At 44.4% G+C, this 20126-nt stretch overlaps 1 protein-coding gene across 1 annotated transcript; it reads left to right on the top strand.

Moving 5' to 3' along the window:
- Positions 1 to 17848: 17848 nt before the first annotated feature.
- On the top strand, positions 17849 to 18796 carry LOC146796845 (olfactory receptor 5V1-like). The gene has a single exon (XM_085631386.1). It carries the CDS (start codon positions 17849 to 17851, stop codon positions 18794 to 18796), a length of 948 nt encoding a protein of 315 aa, XP_085487512.1.
- The last annotated feature ends 1330 nt before the right edge of the window (positions 18797 to 20126 follow it).

The following is a 20126-nucleotide window of genomic DNA, read 5'->3' as shown; positions in this document are numbered from 1 at the left end:
TCTGGTTCTCACAGCATAGTGAGGTAAGTTCTGTGCATACGTGCATCTCTCACCACCACTTTGTATCGTCCTGTAGTCACACTTCACGGATCCCTGGGATACTAGTTAAGTGACGTTAGTGGTGTCTTTGGCATTGTCTTGGGTTGCATTCCATACTGTGTCCGGCTAGTTCCTCGCATGGATCTCTTTGCAGCATCATGTACATGTGTTGTGCCCTGAATGGCACTGCCGAACATTTCGTTTGATTTCCAATCTTCTGTGACTCTTAACTCACAGTCGTCTGTTACATTAGGCAGAACCATGTTTTAATTTCCAAAGAGAGGACTGCGTGTTCAACTCTGCTCTACTAAGTGCAAATCATTTTATTTTACAACATCTAACACAACTTTGAATCACATAAGCACACCAAAACTGGAGCCAGACACAACTCTTTCTCTGCTCAACTTCCAATTGATTCTGGTGTGGCAATTGAATAGTTCTCCATTGATTACTAGAAATTAATTCCTCGTGTCATTTTACAATGCACAAAGGACTACAAGCATGAAAACCTGTCTCCAATTTTATTACTTATAATTATTCATTATTTTGTTTTTTTATATATTCTGTAATAGGAAAGTGGCATCACTACTCCAGTGTGCCAACTTATTACACTTCAATTGTGACATCAGCGCACAGGCTGCTGCCACAAGACAATGTGAAATGTAGGGCGCAGAGCACGAGCGCCTCTCCTTTTCACTGACAAGAAATGCAACTTGTTTTAAATATAAAAATCATTACCTGGAGTTTCTCTTCTTCCTTCCGAATTATTTTGCTCTGAAAATTCACAGTAATCAACTGATAAGTCATTTCTGTAAGCAGGTGTCCCACCCTGCTGTAATGACATCTGTCCCAGCAGAAAGTGAAGGAGAGCAGATGTGTAAGGAGCCGGCAGGGGTGATGGAGTGACCATGTAATAAAAAGATCCTTAGACGATGCTTTTCTTACAATTTACCACAATCAGAACTGGAAACAAACCTTGTGTGTGCAGAGAAGTCGTGTCACTGAAGCTGTGTGGGGACTCGAGCGGCCACCATCAGGCACCGAGATGACAGCTGCTCAGAGGATCGCCAAATGTTTCCAAAACAGGTAAAGCCAACACAAAAATCTACGAGTTGTTCTTCTGAACATAAAAGATTTGTATACAATGCCTTCTGCTTCCCGAACTGGAAATACCTGGGGTAAATGGGAAGGGAACATTCAAGCGGTAGTTGACGAATATTACTTCTGTTCGGCTTCCTCCCCCTCTTCTAGATTTGTATCGAAGAGTGGAGTAAGGGGAGTAGAATGTCGCAGAGTTGAGTAGAGGGGAGTAGAGTTCAGGGGTTCAGTGGCAGAGAGTGTCTAAATGTGCAGTATCAGAGTACACTGCCGGAGAGTGGAGTGGAGTGACATAGAGCGGAGTGGGGTGGAATAGGATGCAGTGGGTTGGAATGGATTAAGGTAGTGCGGTGGGATGGACTGGTGTAGGTTGGGATGGAATATGTTAGAGTACAGTGGGTTGGATTAAGTGGTATGGGGTGGATTGGAGTGGGTGGACTAGATTGGGTGGATTGAAATGGAGTGGTGTGCATTGAAATGGGGTGAGGTGGTTTCGATTTAGGTGGATTTGAGTGGGGTGGGTTAGGTTAGTTTGAGGGTGAGATGGATTGCATTGGGGTGGGGATTGGATTGCAGTAGGGTGGTTTGGAGTGGGATGAATTGGTGTGGAGGGAGCGGGTGGGTTGGACTGGACTGGAGGGGATGGATTGGATTGGAGTGGGGTTGGGTCGATTGGATTCAAGTGCGGTTGATTGGAGGTGGTGGATTGGTTGTAATGTTGGATTGGAGTGGGGTGGCTTTGAGTGTGATGGGCTGGATGGATTGGATTGAGTGGGGTGGACTGAACTGGAGTGGGGTGGATTAGATTGGGAGAGAGTGAGGTAGATTGGGGTAGTGTGGGGTGGATTGGACTGCAGTGGAGTGGGCTGGATTGGACTGGAGTGGGGTAGAATGTTTTGGATTAGAGTGGGGCACATTTGTGTGGGGCAGATTGGTGTGGGGCAGATTGGAGTGGGGCAGATTATTTTGGATTGAAGTGGGGTGGATTGGATTTGATTGAGGTGGATTTGGAGGGAGTGGGTTGAATTTTATTTGGGTGACGTGCATAGGATTGGAGTGGGTTAGATTGGATTGGGCTGGATTGGGATGGTTTGGTGTGGGGTGAATTGGATTGGAGTGAGGTGGATTGTTGTGGACTGGAGTGGGTCGAGTTGGGATGGAGTGGAAGGATTGGGGTGAGGCAGATTGGGGTGAATTGGAGTGGGGTGGATTGGAATGGGGCAGATTGGAGTGGGGTGGATTAGAGTGCAGCAGATTGAAGTGGAGCAGATTGTTTTAGATTGGAGTGGGGCAGATTGGAGTGGGCAGATTATTTTGGATTGGATTGAGGCACATTGGAGTGGGGCAGATTAGAGTGGGCATACTATTTTGAATTGGAGTGGGGTGGGTTGGAGTGTGGCAGAATGTTTTGGATTGAAGTGGAGTGGATTGGAGTGGGGCAGACTGAAGTGGGGCAGATTGTTTTGGATTGGATTGGAGTGGGCCAAATTGATGTGAGACAGATTGGAGTGGGGCAGATTGTTTTGGATTGGAGTTGAATGGATTGTGATAGATTGAATTGAAGTAGGTTGGGGAAGAATGGGAGGAAGTAGGGTGGATTCTTGAGGATTGGATTGGGGTGAATTGGAATGGAGTCGGTGGATTGGGGTGATTGGGGTGGATTGGGGTGAGGTGGTTTGGAATGGATTAGAGTGGGGCGAATTGATGTGGGGTGGATTGAAGTGGGGCAGATTGAAGTGGGGTGGATTGGGGTGGGCAAAACTGTTTTGGATTGGGGTGAGTCAGATTAGAGTGGGCAGAATGTTTTAGATTGGAGTTGGGCTGATTGGAGTGTGGCAGACTGTTTTGGATTGGAGTGGGACATACGGGAGGGGGGAAGAATGGAGGTGAGAGATTGTTTTTGGATTGGAGTGGGGCAGATTGCAGTGGGATAGATTAGAGTGGGCTGATTGTTTTGGATTAGAGTAGGTCAGATTGGTGTGGGGTGGATTAGAGAGAAAAGATTGTTTTGTTTTGGGAGTGGGGTGGGGTGGAGTGGATAGGGTTTATTTGAGTGGGACAGATTGGAGTGGGGTATGTTGGAATGGGGTAAATTAGAGTAGGACAGATAGTTTTGGAGTGGGGCAGATTGGAGTAGGGCAGATTATGTTGGATTGGAGTGGGGCAGATTGAAGGGGGCAGACTGTTTTGGATTGTAGTGGGGCAGATTGTAGAGAGTCAGATTCGAGTGGGGCAGATTGTTTAAGATTGGAGTAGGGCAGATTGGAACGGGGTAGAATTGGAGTGGGGAAGATTGTTTTGGAGTGGGGAAGATTGCTTTGGATTGGAGAGGGGCAGGTTATTTTGGATTGGAGTTTAGATGATAGGAGTGAGGCAGATTGCTTTGGATCAGAGTGGGGCAGATTGTTTTCGATTGGAGTGGGGCAGATTGGAGTGAGACAGATTTGAGTGGGGTGAGTTGGGAATATAGGAGTATGGTGAAATGGAGTGGATTGTATTGGGGTGAGTGGTCAGGATTTGATTGGGGTGGATTGGATTGCTCTCAGTTGGATTGGATTGAGAGGGGCAGTTTGATGTGAGGTGAGGTGGTGTGGATTGGTGTGGATTGGAGTGAGGTGGGTTGGGCTGTACTGCACCATTATGTGTTAAAGCATCATTTCAGAAATTAGAAATAAGAAAGAAAAAATGTCGCTTTGCTATAATATAACCCACCTCTTTTGAGAACAGTGCCAATGATCAAAAGCAAAAGAAAACATGAGTACCAAGTGAGGATAGAAGACTTAGCAAAATAAAATAAATTAACTATAGAAAATAAATCTTTGCAATTTGCTTGTGCTGCTGGGCACATTTTTTAACAGTCACACACCTTCTGTTTGCAGGGCACTAAAAGGTAAAAAAAGAACAACATTGTACCTCAATAATGTCCGGAGCAGGGGCCTGGCACTGATTAAGTTGAATCAATACTCAGTGCTTGGTCCCTCCTCCACAGTGAGGAAAGGAAATGATGTTAGGCCCACCTTGAGGAATTACGAGGCTGTAAAGAAAAGTGCCAGGCAAGACATCAAATGGTAAGCAGCAGGCGGGCTCCAAGCCCTCTTCTTTATACAAGAGTTTCTTGCAAGAGAGACCAGTGTGCCAGCACTCGCAGGCTTGACCCGAATAAACAAGATCTGTGACTTTAGGCTGTGATAAAGGAATTTTGGCCTTTTTCCTCTATATTGTCACAGAATCGGTCAGTGACTTGCAGTCTTTATACAGTCGGGATATGCGGTTGAATGTATAGTGCTCATGGCACCAGCGAGCTGCTTCAGGTCGCTCACAAGGCAAGAAGAGATCAGATTGAGCTAGGGCATAGATAAATAAGCACAGCTCTGTATTTGTAAGTCTCTAGTGGTGCATCATTGCATGTACCTTCAAAGAGGGCAGTGATGGTCCTACAATGTGTTTTTGATTAAAGTTTGCGTATTCACCTCTGCCACGTCCTTCGGGGATCTATGATTGTGACTCTGAAAATATCAACTGAGGTTGCAAGGACGTGAATCACGAACCATTAATAGCGTCAGCACTAATACTTGTGAATATAGCGCTACGAAACGGCAAATCTGAACTGTGAAACAGTACTTAACGCAGTTTATAGTCTTCCTCTGTGAACATTTTAGATAACCCAAAAAATTGTAGTAAAAATGATTTTTACTGTTAAACAAAAGAAAAAGTTAAACAAACAATTGGTTGATAATTAGCCTCAATTTTCTACGTAATTATGAAACCATGGAAGAAATAGCCAACATACATACAGCATTCATACATTCATCACTGCTGAAACCTATTTTTCAACTCTTTTAATTTGGTACGCTCAAAATCCAATTCACCTGGGCTGGACTGGTCATTGTGCCACCCTGGCATTCCCCCAGTGGGCTGTTGGGAGGATCGGGAGCAATTACCCAACCATAAATGCATCCGGCCCTATCTTACTCAAGGCTCCTGCAGTGTGGGTCTCGTAGGAACACTTTTTTAGAGGTCTGATTTTGATTTGTATACTGGCCCTGCAGTGCATGCCTCAAGAGGGATTCTTGCAACAAACCAAAGAAGCGTCTCTCTGGGCTCCCTCTCACCACTTTGCGACCTTTGACTGCCTTTGACCTACGGATATTGGGCCAGATATACGACCATGTCATTTAGCCACTCGCATATTGCGCTCAATTGCGAGTCGCAATTTGCAAGTCGCTAAATGACATGTACAACAGTGTCTGAGACACTGCTAGCGATTACTAATGGGGTCGCAAATTGCATGCCTCATGCATATTAATGAGGCACTCGCAACTAGTGATCACATTAGGAATGGCTGGCCCTCCCAGGGATGGTAGCTTACTGGGCTCAACAGACCTCCATGTCTGGGACTGCTTTGAAATAAAGATGTTTTAAAAATAAAATGCAGCCCATTTTCCTGAAAGTAAAACAGGATGCATTTAAAAAAATAAAAATGAAACGTTTTTGTTTCATTTTTTAAGGGCAGGTAGTGGTCCCTGGTAACACTGCCTGCCCCTAAAAAATATTTTTCCCTGCATTCACAAAGGAGAAGGGGTCCCCTGGGGAGACGCCTTCCCATTTACAAATGCTTTACCACTCTATAAGAAGGCAGTAAATTGTGAGTGTTTTGCGTCTGCAATTGCGGTCGCAAAACATTCTTACTAGCAAAATGGGGGTATTAACACAAAAAAATGGCGCTCGAAAGGTATCGTGGTGTAGACAAAACAAATATGGTTCTCGTGGTGCCACAGGTGACGGAAAACCCCTAAACCCTCAGATTTGGAACCCAAGGGTCTGAAATGGATAATGTCAGTTCCTATGCACACGCATGCGAGTAATGTGAAAGTTCAAAAGGCTGTAGGAGAAAAGACGGAGGCAAGAAATGTCTCTTGCAGTGTTCTCTTTTTCTTTATTCAAATGATAAAATACGGTCCAGCCAACACATACTTCGTCATTCGGGTGTTAAACCCTCAACTTCTTCAGGGCTGGAAACAATACAAATGGAACTCATTATGAGTATACAGTATTGCTGAACCACACCCCATGAAATCCAAAGGTGTGACTAGTACACAAACGGTGTGGGGAAATGTGCCAAGACTTAATGAACAAAATCATTTGTGGTAAATAATCACCAATGATTTTTACATATTTCTTAAATGTCCGCATTTCTATTTTAATTCAATTTACTGTTGATTGTGTTCATTAAGTCACAACTACTGTCATTCATTTGAAAGTATGTTTAAGGTTCCCACATGGTGACAATGTTTTTCACCTTCTAAAATCTTGGCACATTTCCCCACACCGGGTGTGTACTAGTCACACCTTTGGATTTCATGGGGCATGTGCAAAACATTCTTATATAGGCCTCTGATTTGCTATTAGGAAGAACCGCCCTTGGAATTCCCTTTCCTAATAGCGAATCTCAATTCCTATTTAGCGAGTCGCAAAGAAAAAACGCAACTCGCTAAATAGGGATTGTAATGTACTCAGTCAATATTCGAACTGGAACAAGAATTGGCAAATCAAATTGATCAGCTCCAAAACAGGTCAAAGCTTTTTTCCATTGCTTTCAAATGTATACTTTAGAATTCATGCATTAAAATGGGAGCTAAGAAACTGATTCCAGGTTGGATGCTGATACATAGACATTTTTCGTGGCATTTGAATATGCATGCACAGGGATGCATGTGTTGTGAACCGTGCATCATGACATATGGCAGCCATTTTGTTTTACATACTGAAATGGCAGATGGCTAAATTAAAACTCAAAATATAGAATTTAAAAAAATGAAAAACAAGACCGTACAAAGCAGGAAAAGGAAGCAAAGTGTTGGATAGTACTTAATACATTAAAAAATTAATTAATTGAAATAATGTTGCATGGGACATATTTAGGGAAGGGGATAGGGAATATCAGGGAGGAGGGTACCAAAGAGAGAGAGCTCAAAATGGGTCTGAAAAAGGAACAAGGAAACACATACACTCCAATGGAGCGTTCAGTAGAAAACTGTGAGACCAAACTGGTCCTTGACTGGAAAAAAATACAAAAATAGGAGGCTGGAAGCACATCTAGAGCAGACAACCGAGATACACAACAATGCCATCCAGTCACGAGCAAATGCTTGACTTGAGCCCACTTTAGGGATATGCTATGAATTGAAAAGAATAGTTGTGGACCTGATGAATGTGCTAGCCATGGAATGCTGATGAGTACAAGTGGACATCAATAAATGTCAAATTTGGAAAATAACTGAGCTGACCAAATATTTTTTTACATGTGATTGGTACTGTTTAATTAAATTGTGGTTCAACACACAATGTAATCACAACATGAGGAAGCTTGTACCTACTGGGTAGGTGAGGGCTTTCCATTATGTTAATTAAAAGACCTAAACACAGCACATTTGAGATGGCAGACTTCTCATCCAGAGCAAGGTATACCTGTTGCGATTACATTTACAAGAGGATGTGTGTCCTTGTTATAAACTTCTCCTCTTTCACTACTGTGATATGATCTTTCAACATACAAAGTTTTGTGCGAGGTAAAAAGGGTGTTCAGAGTGCGCAAGGTGAGAGTCTGTGTAGGATGAGAGGCGTGCAAGTGCAAGATGAGTAGTGTGTGAGTGCAGGATGAAAGGTATATGAGATGAAAAGGTGTGAAAGTGATGTCTGAGTGTGTGAGTGCAGGATGGGCATCAACATAAGAGGGGCATCAGTGCAGGGTGGGTGGTGTTTGAATGTTAGGTGCAAGTGGTTTGTAAGTGTTGGGTGAGCACTCGGCATGAGTGTTATGTTAGTCATGTGAGTCATGTGAGTGCAATCTGAGAAGTATGTGAGCAGTGTGACTCCAAAGTGAGAGTTTTGAGTGCACACGTAGTAGTGTGCAGTTGGGGAGTTGAGATGTGTGAGTGTGCAGGGTGAGCAGTGTGTGAGTTGTATGATGAACAGTGTGTGTGCAGGTGTGGTGGGCAAGTGGCTTGTGAGCAGTGAGTGAATACTGGAGAAGCAGTGAATGATTACTGGGTAAGAGACGTACTAGTGATGGGTGAGTGCAGTGTGATGGTCAGGATGAGAGGTGCCTCAGAGCAGGGTGAGAAGTTTGTGAATGTGAACGCTGAGCAGTGTTAATGTACAGGGTGAGCAATTTGTGAGTGCGCATGGTGAGAGGCATGTGAGTGCAGGTTGAGTGGTCAATGTTATTAGTGTTAGTGGTGTGAGATTGGAGGGTGAGAGGTATATTAGGAGCATGCATGCAGGGTGACAGGTGTGTGTGGGAAGGGTATCAGGTGTGTCAGTGCTAGGTGATAGGTGTCTGAGTGTAGGGTGAGTGGTGGAGGATGCATATGCTGAAAGAGCAGTGCATAAGTGTGCATAGTGAGCAGCAGGTGAGTGGTGCTGTTGTGTGTTTAAAGTCAGTAGTGTGTAAGTGCTGGTTGAGCAGTCAGCATGAGTGATGTGTTAGTCATGTGATTGCAAGCTGAGAAGTATTTAAGTAGGGTATCTCCACAGTGAGGATTGTGAGTGCACAGTTAGTGGTGTGCAATTGAAGTGTGTGAGCTTTGCAAGTGTACAGAGTGAGCCATGTGTGAGTAGGTGAGCGGTGTGTGATGATAGGGTGATAGGTGTAGGAGTGTGCAGGGTGAGTGGGCGACTGCAGGGTAAATGGTCAGGGTGAGCTTTGTTTAGTATATGTGAGTACATAGTGAGAGCTGGGTGAGACGTGTCTGAATGCAGGATGTGCAATGGGTGGGTGCAGGGTGTGTGGTGTAAGAGTGCAAGGTATGGGCTATGTCTCTACAGCATAGATGCAACATGTGTGATGGTTGAGCGAGTGCAGGGTGAATAGTTTGTGAGTGTAGGGTCAGTGGCCTGTCTGTAATCGTACAGGGTGAGGGGTACCCATGTGAATTCAGAGTGAGCATCATGCTTTTGAGTCTTGGGTGCAGCACATCCAATACAGATTTATTGGCATTGCCAAAGCTTGTTTAACTTAATACACACCTTGTTATAAATGCCATCTTGAAAAGAGACACAAACTCAGAGGCAGAGGTTGGCCGAGAGGATGAGATAGGAAATAGACAGAAGTGGGCTGGATATGCAGAATGTTTACTTTCCCAGGGGGCCTCTAGGAAGGTGGGGACCCTGACCAATTGCCCACTTTGCCCATGCCTTAAAATAACTCTGGAAGCACCGGTTTGGAGCGTTTACGCTTTTTGCAACATAGATGACAAGACTGCGGAGGACTGAAATGAGTGCCATTTGACTAGGATCACACCATGCAGGCTAATCAAGATTAGAATACATGATTTCTGAAGTTACAGTGAATAACATAATCGCTCAGCTCCCCTCTCTGCAAAATAAAAAAGATTTTGACACAGTGTGACTTACAGGTCTTAGAAAGATTTCAGCAGCACATACATTAACCTATTGGACTTAACTGACTATCCCTGCGCTATTCCAAACAATTGCATAACATATACATTTTTCTTTTACTTATAAATCAAATGCAATATTTAGTTTCCAGCAAATTTGAGCTGTTCTTCCTGTATTGGAAAAGGAGTGCCAGAAATAGGAAGCAATCGCATGTTATTGACCGATCGGAAATGTTAGGCATTTGAAAACTGGAAGGTTGAGAGCTCCATTGGAAACAATAGAGTGGATCCAAACTTAGGGGCTGATTATGATGGCAGACGGACTTGAGTCCATCCGCCATCGATGTGGGGACTGGGACTGCCCGATTGTAAGGCGGCGGTCCCGCTTCCCCAATTACGATGCGACCGCCACCGTGGCGGTAGCATCCTGCAAGTTTAACATTGCGGTGGGGGCTGCTGGCTTTAGCACTCTCCGCAATGCTAAGAAAGCATGCTGTGCGTTTCCCTGCACTACGTGGCAGGCACCACGCGGTGCCTAACACCTGGTATAGGAAAATGTAGGGGGGTACCATGGGTACCCCCAGTGCACAACCTCCTCCGACCAACACAAGGGGGGCCCGCAACGGGTCCCTGAATCCATTTCCTGCCAGCCTTTCCATGGAGGTTTTACCGCAATGGAAAGGCTGGCTTTAAGCAGCATTGTAATTTGGCGAACGGTGCCTGCTAGGCACAGCCACCATTCAACGTATGCTGGCTGGGTCCACCAGGCAATCAGAACGATTGCCTGTAACGGACCCATGACGGATGGACTTTGCGTCCACCAGCACACTGCTCGCCATCACAATATGGCGGGCTGAGAAGCGCTTGGCGATGGCGGTGAAACAGCAACTAGCAGGCTGCCGGTGGCGGTTTCACTGTCATCGTAATCGGCCCCTAAGAATGGCTAGTATATGCCCTCTGCTTCAACATTCCAGTGTTTTTCTTTCTGTTCCTCCCTTTTTCATTTAGGGCATTCTACATTTAGTGTGTGGAATGTTCTAATAGCCTTATAGCTCTTCTGCCTCGGCCTATACATGTTGTTAAAGGCCCTCACTCTCGTTATAGGGTTACTCAGATAGGGCCTTTAACAACTGGTATAGCCCTCAGCAGTTGGCTATGAGCAATAATTACATTTTAAGTGTGATCAGTGCTATGTGGTAATTTCCTAGGAGCAGATGCAGCATTTATGTTCTAAAAAGTGTTTTTCCATTTCTCCCTTGGAGTTTATACTGTTGGTATGACATTATGTTCACTGTAATGCTAAAGGCTATGTCGTTTTTAACAGGACATTTTGAGTACCATTATACCAAAAAATAGTAAAACCCATTATTAACAGTGTGTAAGGCAGGAGTGTGTTAAATTAAAAACACAATATTACCGGATAACTAGTGCAGAATCTGTGCAATTATTGAAGTATATCACATTTTAGGGATCACATTGTGCTAATTAACAGAACATTGGGTTGAATGGTGCAGAATCTGATATTTAGCGGGCCACCTGTTTGTTTGGTATTTCACAGGGAATCAGATAAACAAAGTAGTACATCTTTGATTTATAAACACACAACTAAGAGCCTCATTACAATGTCAGTTGGACTTTCTACCTCCCGACGCCGACTCGGAATCGGCACCGACCGACTAGCGCCCGGTCGGTCCGCCCAACCAATTACGATGCAACCAAACACTGTTCGGTCGGATTCCCATTGACTCCAAGGGAGCTAGTCTTCCGCCCAACAACACAGGCTCCTATGGGGAAATGGCTGGGGGGGGGGGGGGGGGGGGTGCAGAAAAATCTGCACTCTGTCACAGGTATCCCATGGTGTGTGCCGACACAGTGCAGGGTTTTACAGGGAGGGTCCCTTAGGTACCCCTCGGCCCCCAACCGGAGGCAGCAGGATGAAGGGGGCCCTGGCATTTGCAGGGCTTCTTTGCAAATGTACGAAGAAATCCTAACCAAAGACCATCAACCATTCAGAGAACAACCACACTGGACCAAAGAAAGTAGCATAGGTAGATATGGTTGAAAATTACATTTATCAGCGAGTGACAATGCCATTTCCTTAGCTGCTGTTTTAATATGTGACTTTCAATCTTTTGGGCAGCAATTTAATTTGGCTGAGCGGTCTGCTGGCTCAACAGGTTCATGAAGGCTAAATGTTTAGCTCCCCTGGTATAGCACCATCCTCCAGAATTCGACATCGCAGACTTCCTGGCAGGAATCTATGTTCTACCAGTGGAGCTAATGCTCTCACTGCTTACTTAAAGGCACTGAACCGTTCCTGAGAAAGTCCTCTGAAACAACAGAGAAGAGATTTTGTCTTGCATAAGAAATAACAAATGTGCTGATTATCATTTGGTGGACTAATTGTTGAATTACAGGTATCTGTTGGCAGAGCCAGCTGAGGATCCCCTTTCCCAAACCCAAGCTCAAATGTTCCCCATCTTTTAGTGCCATAAGGAGTCAGCGGCTCTGGTAAAATTATGCATCTGACATTTATGGCAGATGTACCATTCCACAAAATTCTAAATAACCCCCTCTGTGATGTCAAATATTTTGTTACTGCCAGAGAATTAGTAGCTTCAAACAATGTCTTAGCTGACTTTCTTTCACCTTTTACATAAGCCCTCAAGATTAGGGGCTGACTCCCAGAGATAAACTTATGCTTTTCGGTACGTTTATGTTTTTTTTTGGTATTCACAAACTATGAGTTGATAGTAAAGTTTACGACTGCAGAGATTTTGCATTCTGGGCAGAGAATGTCTCAGATTCAAATATAGATCTATCCTATCTTTTTTGTGCGGAGTTCTCTGCCCCCACTGAGGACTCTTCAGTCAAAAACGTACTATTAACTCATAGGGCCTTATTTACAAGCCCCTTGCGCCACCGGTGCATCACTTTTTGTGATGCACCAGAGGCGCATTTTCTGCCCCATATTTACAAGACAGGAACAGCCACCCTGTGTGGCTTTTCCTGTCCTTGTAAATATGGCCCCTTTACATGCACCACTTTGCATGAAAGGGGCGTTGGAGGGGTTTTGCTGTGCTGTGTTTTCACCTAAAACCGATGGAACCTGACATATTTCCAGATTTTGTAAACCCTGAAATGCGTTTGAATGCTACAGCTCCCTAGGGAAGGCATTAGGAGGCGCAACGAGGATAAATGTATTCATTTCTTCTAATTTATTTCCTCTTTTTATGCGTGTTGCATTCTGCGGCAGACATAGAACAAGGAAATCACCTCTGGTGATTGTTTATGTGTAGGAAGGTGTCCCTTCCTGCACGTAAACAATCAATGAAAAAATTATGTTTTGCAAGTTCTATGCATGCTAATGCAGCACACAAAGGAGTTGAAAAACGCCATTTCAGATTATTTATGTGCAAGAAGGGAATCCTTCCTCCACATAAACAATCACCCCTGTGACGCAGGCATCCTTGCACCATGGCATGGCAGCCCATTGAGCACCAGGGCAGGTTAGAGCACAGGAATGCAACATATTATTGTAAATATGTCGCATCCCTACGCTTTGAAAGTTCCACAGCGTTGCGCAGCCCAAGGGCTTGTGGTGTTCTTTCTTGTAAATGAGGTTCATAGTTTATAAATAGCAATAAACAACAATAAACTGACACAAAAGTTATGTTATGTTATTTTATGTTATAACGCGCACAGATACTCAGGTGTGTTTCGGCACGAAGCCAAATGAGGGACAGAAGGAAAGGAAAAAAGGATACTGGACAAAGAGATGTGTTTCCAGAAGCTTTTTAAAAGCAAGTGGATCCTTAGTGTTCGGAAGAGCAAAGGGAAGGGCGCTCCATGCCACGGCAGCTTTTCGGGTGAGAGAGCTTCCCCCTAGCCTGTGGCATCTGAAGCGGGGAACCAGAGCCAGAAGTTGAGACGAGGAGCGCAGTTGTCTCAGAGGGGTGTCAAAAGAGAAGCGTTTTTGCAAATAGGTAGGGCCTTGGACATTAGAGAGCTCGATGGGCAATGACTAATGATTGAAACTTAACCCTTACATCCACGGGCAGCCAGTGCAATGAGCGCAGGTAGTGACTCACACTACATCTGGAAGATATGTCAAGGAGAAGCCTTGCTGCCACATTCTGGACCACCTGCAGCTTCTTCAATAAGTAGCCAGGGATGCCCACATAAAGAGCATTGGCATAGTCCAGCCGAGATAGAACAAGGGCGCGAATGACTGTCTCCTTCGCGGTCCAAGGCAGAAGAAGGAGGAACTTCCTCAGGGTTTTAAGAATGCTAAAGCATGTGCCGGTAAGCCTTTTAACCTGAGTGGAGAAAGAAAGGTTCTCTTCAAACCACACCCCCAAATTGTTAACGGGCTTTCCAACTGAGGAAGGCAGGGGAGACTCTTGAGGCTGGAGAGAGTCCCTAAATTTAGGTGGAAATTTCCCGAAAAGGAGAATCTCAGACTTCTCTTCATTGCATTTGAACTGTGCGAAGGCAAGCCATTTGAAAATGGAGGACAGACAATGCTTCGCATAGGAGACTGAGTTCGAATTTTTTTCCCAGGAAAAAAGAAGCTGAGTATCGTCAGCATAGGCGATAATCTTTGCCCCCAATTCTTCTGCCAGGTAAACCAGTGGTGTAACATAAACGTTAAAGAAAAGGGGGCTAAGCGAGGACCCCTGGGGGACCCCTGTGGTCACCGTCTGGGGAGCAGAAGAGGACAGTGGAAGCCAGACCTGCTGGACTTGTCCATCCTGGAAAGACCTGAGCCAGCCCCACGCAGTGCCAGAGACCCCTATCTTAGTAAGACGCGTAAGAAGCTGTGAGTGCGGGACCGTGTCAAACGCCGCCGACAGGTCAAGCAAGATCAATGCCACCCTACCACTGGCATCCAAGCCCTAAACCCTGACTGAGCCGGGTGCAGGAGGCACACACTTTCAACAAACTCAGTGAGTTGTTTAGTCACTACCTTCTCACAGACCTTAGCTAAACTGGGAAGAAGGGAGATGGGGCAGTAATTCCAAGGGCTAAAATGGTCTAAAGAAGGCTTTTTTAGGAGAGGGAGAATCTTGGCCTGCTTCCATACCTCCGGGACGCAAGCATTCAACAGGGACAAATTAATGATGCTGTTCACTTCGACATTGATAGTCACAGCAGCAGCTGCCAACAGTCTGGCTGAGCAAGGGTCCGAAGGAGAGCCAGACTTCAGACCCTTCAAGATTTTCAGAGAGTCAGACCGGTCCACAGGACTAAAAACCTGAAGGGACGGGATAGGGTTAGCCGATGATGACACCGCCAGAACCCCTAAAACGTTGTCGCAAGAGGAGAAAGACGCCTGTATGGAACATATCTTATCCCTGAAAAAGCAGGAAAGATTGTTGCACTAGGAGTCAGTAGATGGAGAGGTATTTGATTGGGCGGAAGGGGACGTGAAGCTCTGGATGATCGCAAAGATTTCCTTGGCATTATTGTTAGCCGAGTCAATACGTGCTGAATAGAAGCACCTTTTGGCCTGGCCTATAGCCTCATAGTAGTTTTTTTTTGTACATTTACCTTTGTGAATCAGTCCCTTATTATGTGACATTTTGGAAAACCTATTTACACAAACCCTGCATTTAGCACTATTTAAAGCACAACATGCAATCTTGCATCCATATTGAACACTTTTAGAACTAGTAAAATTGTGTTAAATCACACATGATGTGAATAGCATCTGTGTTCTGTTTGTTCCCATTGTTCTCCTTCTTCTGCAACAACACTTTTCCCTGAACAGATGGAAATAGGTACATTTGATGTAAATGTATGTTTACATGTTTAAATTCCTCTTGAATTGAGTCCTTGGTATTTTCTTTAACATATGGTTTCCGAGCCCTAAATATTAAAATTTCAAAGGTTTCAGGTGATTATAAGCAAGGAAAATTGGTTTTTCTATACCAATCTTTAATTTAGAACCTACCCACTGGTGCAGTGAAAAATTCCCACTCATAATTACTAGAATTTTGCAGTTATCCTCATTGAATGCAGAAATGGTTATACGAGGGATAAAAATGCATGGAATTACCTCCACTTTAGGGTTTATCCTCCCCTTTTGCACATGCTCTAAGGAGGTGGCGTATTGGAACTGTGGGTGGGAAGGAGGTGACCTGGTAAGGATAACATGCATGCTCCTCCCTTGATGAAAAAGGGGTTGAGACAGAGGCATGGCTACTGTTGCAGATAAAGCCTCAAGCAATTTTCTCTGTCATTGGTAAATCTAAATCCGATGTTTTTGCTCCTGAGGTATCTGTAGCAGGAACGCTGGCCCCATTGTACTTACATGGCATCCTGGATACTGTTTAAAAATGTGTCACGTTCCGTATCCTTTTTTTAGGTCTAGTCTGGGCAGCACATGAGCTGCTGTGAGGCATGCAGTATTGAAGTATGGACTTAAGCTCCTCCCACTCTGAACCCATATTTTTAATTGGCTTGTTGCATTGTCCTTTGTAAACACTGGCTTCTGCTTCGTTATTTGGCTTGTTAGTCCCGCCTTGGTAACCGCCTTGTCTGCATTGTTACCTCCCATAGGACTGAACCTAATACTGTTGCATAGTCTGCTTTATCTTGGCTATGAGCACTATTTTGTTTAATGATTTATCCTTATTCCACCCACTACCTTGCGGCACGTTGTCAGCTTTTATTTCATTTACTAATGGGGGTCCGCTTTACCTATTGCAGGTGCGTTTTTTAAATGTATTTATTTTTGCAGCACGGTCCACTTTAAGTATAGCGGCCGGCTTACTTATTTATTTATTAGTTCTTTGTTTGTTTACTAGTGCCCATATGGCGCTTTCACATTCATGGATGCTGTGGCCCTTTCTTCAAACAAGCCAAGTCTAAAGAAAGGTGCACAGCCACTATTAAACTGAAAGTGCAGCATGGATGCTTTTACGAAAAAAAACATCTGTTTGTCAACTTGACAAACAGATGCTTTTTTGGTCAAAGCGCCCCATGCTGCGGTTCACATTAATGTCGGCCTCGCCCCTTTCTTAAGACGTGGCTTGTCTAAAAAAAGAGAGTTTAAGCTATTGCATCGACAATAGCTCAAACTCATAAATATGATACCTATTGCATTGCAAATGCTTGTTTTCACAAGGGGTGATCACCACTGCTCTCTCTGGTCGGGGTCTGATCTATAAATCTATAGAATCATGGGAAATCTATTTGAGGAGGACTGTTCATTTACTCCTCAGTGCTCATTACATTTATATGATTGTACACTTTTTCCATTCCACAATGTTTCTGCTCCATTCAACTGCAATGAGGGTCTTTAATCTGCCACTTGAAACGCAAAATGACCCACCATTTCTCACATTTTTAGGAGTCGGAATAAACGGGGAGAAGTACTTGCTTAAAAATAGATACAACTCTAATATAGTTGTATTTAAAAAGAAATGCACGCTTTTATTTTGCTTTGGAAAATGTTTGCAAACTTCTTAAACTATTTGTGATTTCACTAGTTCTGTTTCTTGAATTACTTTGTTCTAATACGTGTTCTTTTAGAGCAAATTTTAATTTCAGGAGTGACCCTGTGGCCATATCAGTCTTTTTAGTAAAATGGATGTCAAGGTGTGACCGTAGAACACTAAAGCCTAAATAAGACTTGGTGATTCAAACTTCTTTGCTATGTTGGTACACATGATTACTAAGCCATGTTTGAAGGTCCTCAGATTCTGACAGGAAGTCATTACTCAGAGACATGATATGATTTACTAAGAAAGAAATTGAGGAATTATCTGTCTTTTTCTGATGCCAGACTAGTAAGGAGCATAGTCCCCAGCTCTGGGCTATAAGTGACTTCTTGCAAAAACCCAGATTCCATTTAAGAAACATGCTTGAGTACACCATGGGTTGTATGTCATTGATCTCGAATATGAGTGCAAATTTCAAGATATAAAGCTCTTTAAGCTAATAGTTTAATAATTGCATGCACTAGCCTGTATGATTGTTTGGGGTATTCATATGTATCAATTGTAGGTGACCAATGACCCAACAAAAGCTGGTCAACTGCCCTTTTTTAATTAAATTTACTACAATTGATTTTGTTGAGTGGCTTTTTGAACATAACAAAAGGGAAGTCAGCGTATTCTATGGCGTGGAGGGAGTTTATCCTGTTGTTGAGTTTATTAGAGAGTAAGCATTCCGCCACTCACCCTGCAGAAACAGCATATATCCATTTCTTGAAGGCTTCCTTTTGTGCGAAATTGTTCATATTTACCTTTTATCTTCTAGGTAGGAAATTTCATCTTTGCTGCCCCAAACCCGAAGAACAAGACATGCTTAAAGAAATAAAGAATGAAACAGACATTACAGAATTCCTCCTCCTGGGATTGTCTGAGCTCCAGCATAAGAAGTTCCTCTTCATCAGTGTGTTCCTCATCATTTTCTTGATGACGTTGTGTGGGAACTGCATGATCATTTTGGCAGTCAGCCTTGAGTCTCACTTGCACACACCTATGTACTTTTTCATTAGCAATTTGTCATTCTTAGAAATCTGCTACACCTCAGTCACTGTTCCAAACATACTGGTGAGCACTGCAGTGTCAAAGAACACAATCTCCTTTCCAGGATGTATGGCACAGGTCTTCCTTTTCACAGAGTTTGCCACAACAGAGTGTCTCCTACTGGCCGCCATGGCATGTGACCGCTATGTTGCCATATGTATTCCTCTGCGCTACTTTACAATTATTAACAGATCAGTTTGCCTCCAATTGGCAGTGTACTCTTGGCTCAGCGGCCTGGCTAATGGTGTGGTGCAGGCTGTGTTCACATCTCGTTTGGCCCTTTGCGACCGCAATGAAATTGATCGAATGTACTGCGAGGTGCAACCACTGGTGAAGCTATCCTGCAGTGACACCTACGTCAATGATGCCTTAGCTACTACCTCTGCTGCTGTCTTTGGGGTCAGTTGCTTGGTCTTTATACTCCTCTCATATCTCTTCATCATCTCTGCCATCCTGCGAATACCTACCAAAGACGGGCGGCACCAGGCATTCTCCACCTGCGCTTCCCACATAACTGTGGTAATTCTGTACTATGGGGCCCTGATCTTTATGTACCTGCTTCCCCCCTCAGAGACCACCAAGAAGGTAGACAGCATTGTTTCAATGATATACTCCATAGTGACACCAGTTCTTAACCCCATCATCTATAGCCTGAGGAACAAGGAAATGAAATCTGCAATGAAGAAAGTTGTCCACAGTGGCAAAGTTAGGGCCTGCTAATCAGGAAGTGTCATGTAGTAGAAATCAGATTGCCACTGTGCCTGAAGGAATGCTGGTAAAATGTATTTGTCTTGGTCCTATTTTGTTTTCTGGTGCTGAGAGACAGTTTTTAAAGACTGACTAGTCACTAGAGTCACACTACCAACAACTGTACCCTGCTATAAACAAAGTACATCATTTGTGTCTATTGTACGCATCAGATGATCAGATCCACACTGGAGTTTCAGGATAAACAATGGCATTGTGAATGATTTATACCAAGAATATTTACATGTACATCGCAACAGGATATTCAGGAATGGCATGAGATCTGGGACACTCATACAAAGGCTTAGCACCAAAGGTTAATCTACATACAAAACCTTGTCTCTTATCAACTGTTGTGTTTGTTAGTGTTACTGTATTTCCAATGATTATGATTATACTTGCACACCACCCTGTAATGTGCCCCTGCATATGACATTATTGTAAAAACTGTTTGTCATCTGTCAATGTTTTGTAATGAATCCAAATATATTTAAAAAGGGGTCATGGCCAAGCAAGATGGTGGACCACATATTTTGAGCTGAGGCTCTGCCGGCCCCTGTGAGATCTGATGGCATCCTGTGTCCCTGAAGACACCATTGGTCCCAGGAATGGTGCCCTGCCATTGTGGCAACACCCTTCACCCATTGAGCGGGCTTTATGGCCAAGTGGAGCGGCATCAAGGAGGTACCGGTGAGGGTAGAGGACTCAGCCACAGTGACCCTGCATTAAGAGGCTACCCCATGCGGCCTCTGATGGGCACCAGAACCAAAGGCCTACACAAGTGGCAGTGGACGGAGCCCAGGCCTGCTCTTTAGTGGGGGTATGTGGAGAGGCCATGATGGGCTGAGATGGTGTGCCGCAGGCTGGCCTATGAGGGTGGAAAATAGTGTTTTGACTGTGAGAGCGGAGCTTGGTTGTCAAACGTTGCCTGAGGGAAGTCTGTGAATCTCCCCCTCCCCTGATGAATGTTTAGCCCCTATATCAAAGGGTAGCAGTGTCACCACAGCCAAGAGACCTGATGGCATCCTTGGCCTGGAAAGGGTCTTTAGGGTTCTGCAGACAGAGGGCCCTACATGTGGTTCCTGAATGGTGGGGAGATTGGTGCCCTGGGTATCTGGCCTGGTACTACAAATCCAGCTGGATTGACAGCAGTGGCTGTGATCCTACTGGAAAGTAATGGGGGTTCAGCCTGGCTTATGCTTTGCCCTCCAGGGGTATTGGCTGGGGTGCGGGCTGCTGCTTCTTGCCTCCCCACCACATACGGGAGCCACCGGGGGCCTGGATTTGGGGTTGCTTCCTCTGT

Source organism: Triturus cristatus, chromosome 10 (assembly GCF_964204655.1).
Source record: "Triturus cristatus chromosome 10, aTriCri1.1, whole genome shotgun sequence".
Taxonomy (NCBI): Eukaryota; Metazoa; Chordata; class Amphibia; order Caudata; family Salamandridae; genus Triturus; species Triturus cristatus.
Note: the sequence above shows the minus strand (reverse complement) of the source record. Positions and strands in the feature narration are given on the sequence as shown.

Excerpts from the sequence above, each read along its gene's own strand:
- LOC146796845 (XM_085631386.1), top strand. The coding sequence starts at position 17,849 with ATGCTTAAAGAAATAAAGAATGAAACAGACATTACAGAATTCCTCCTC.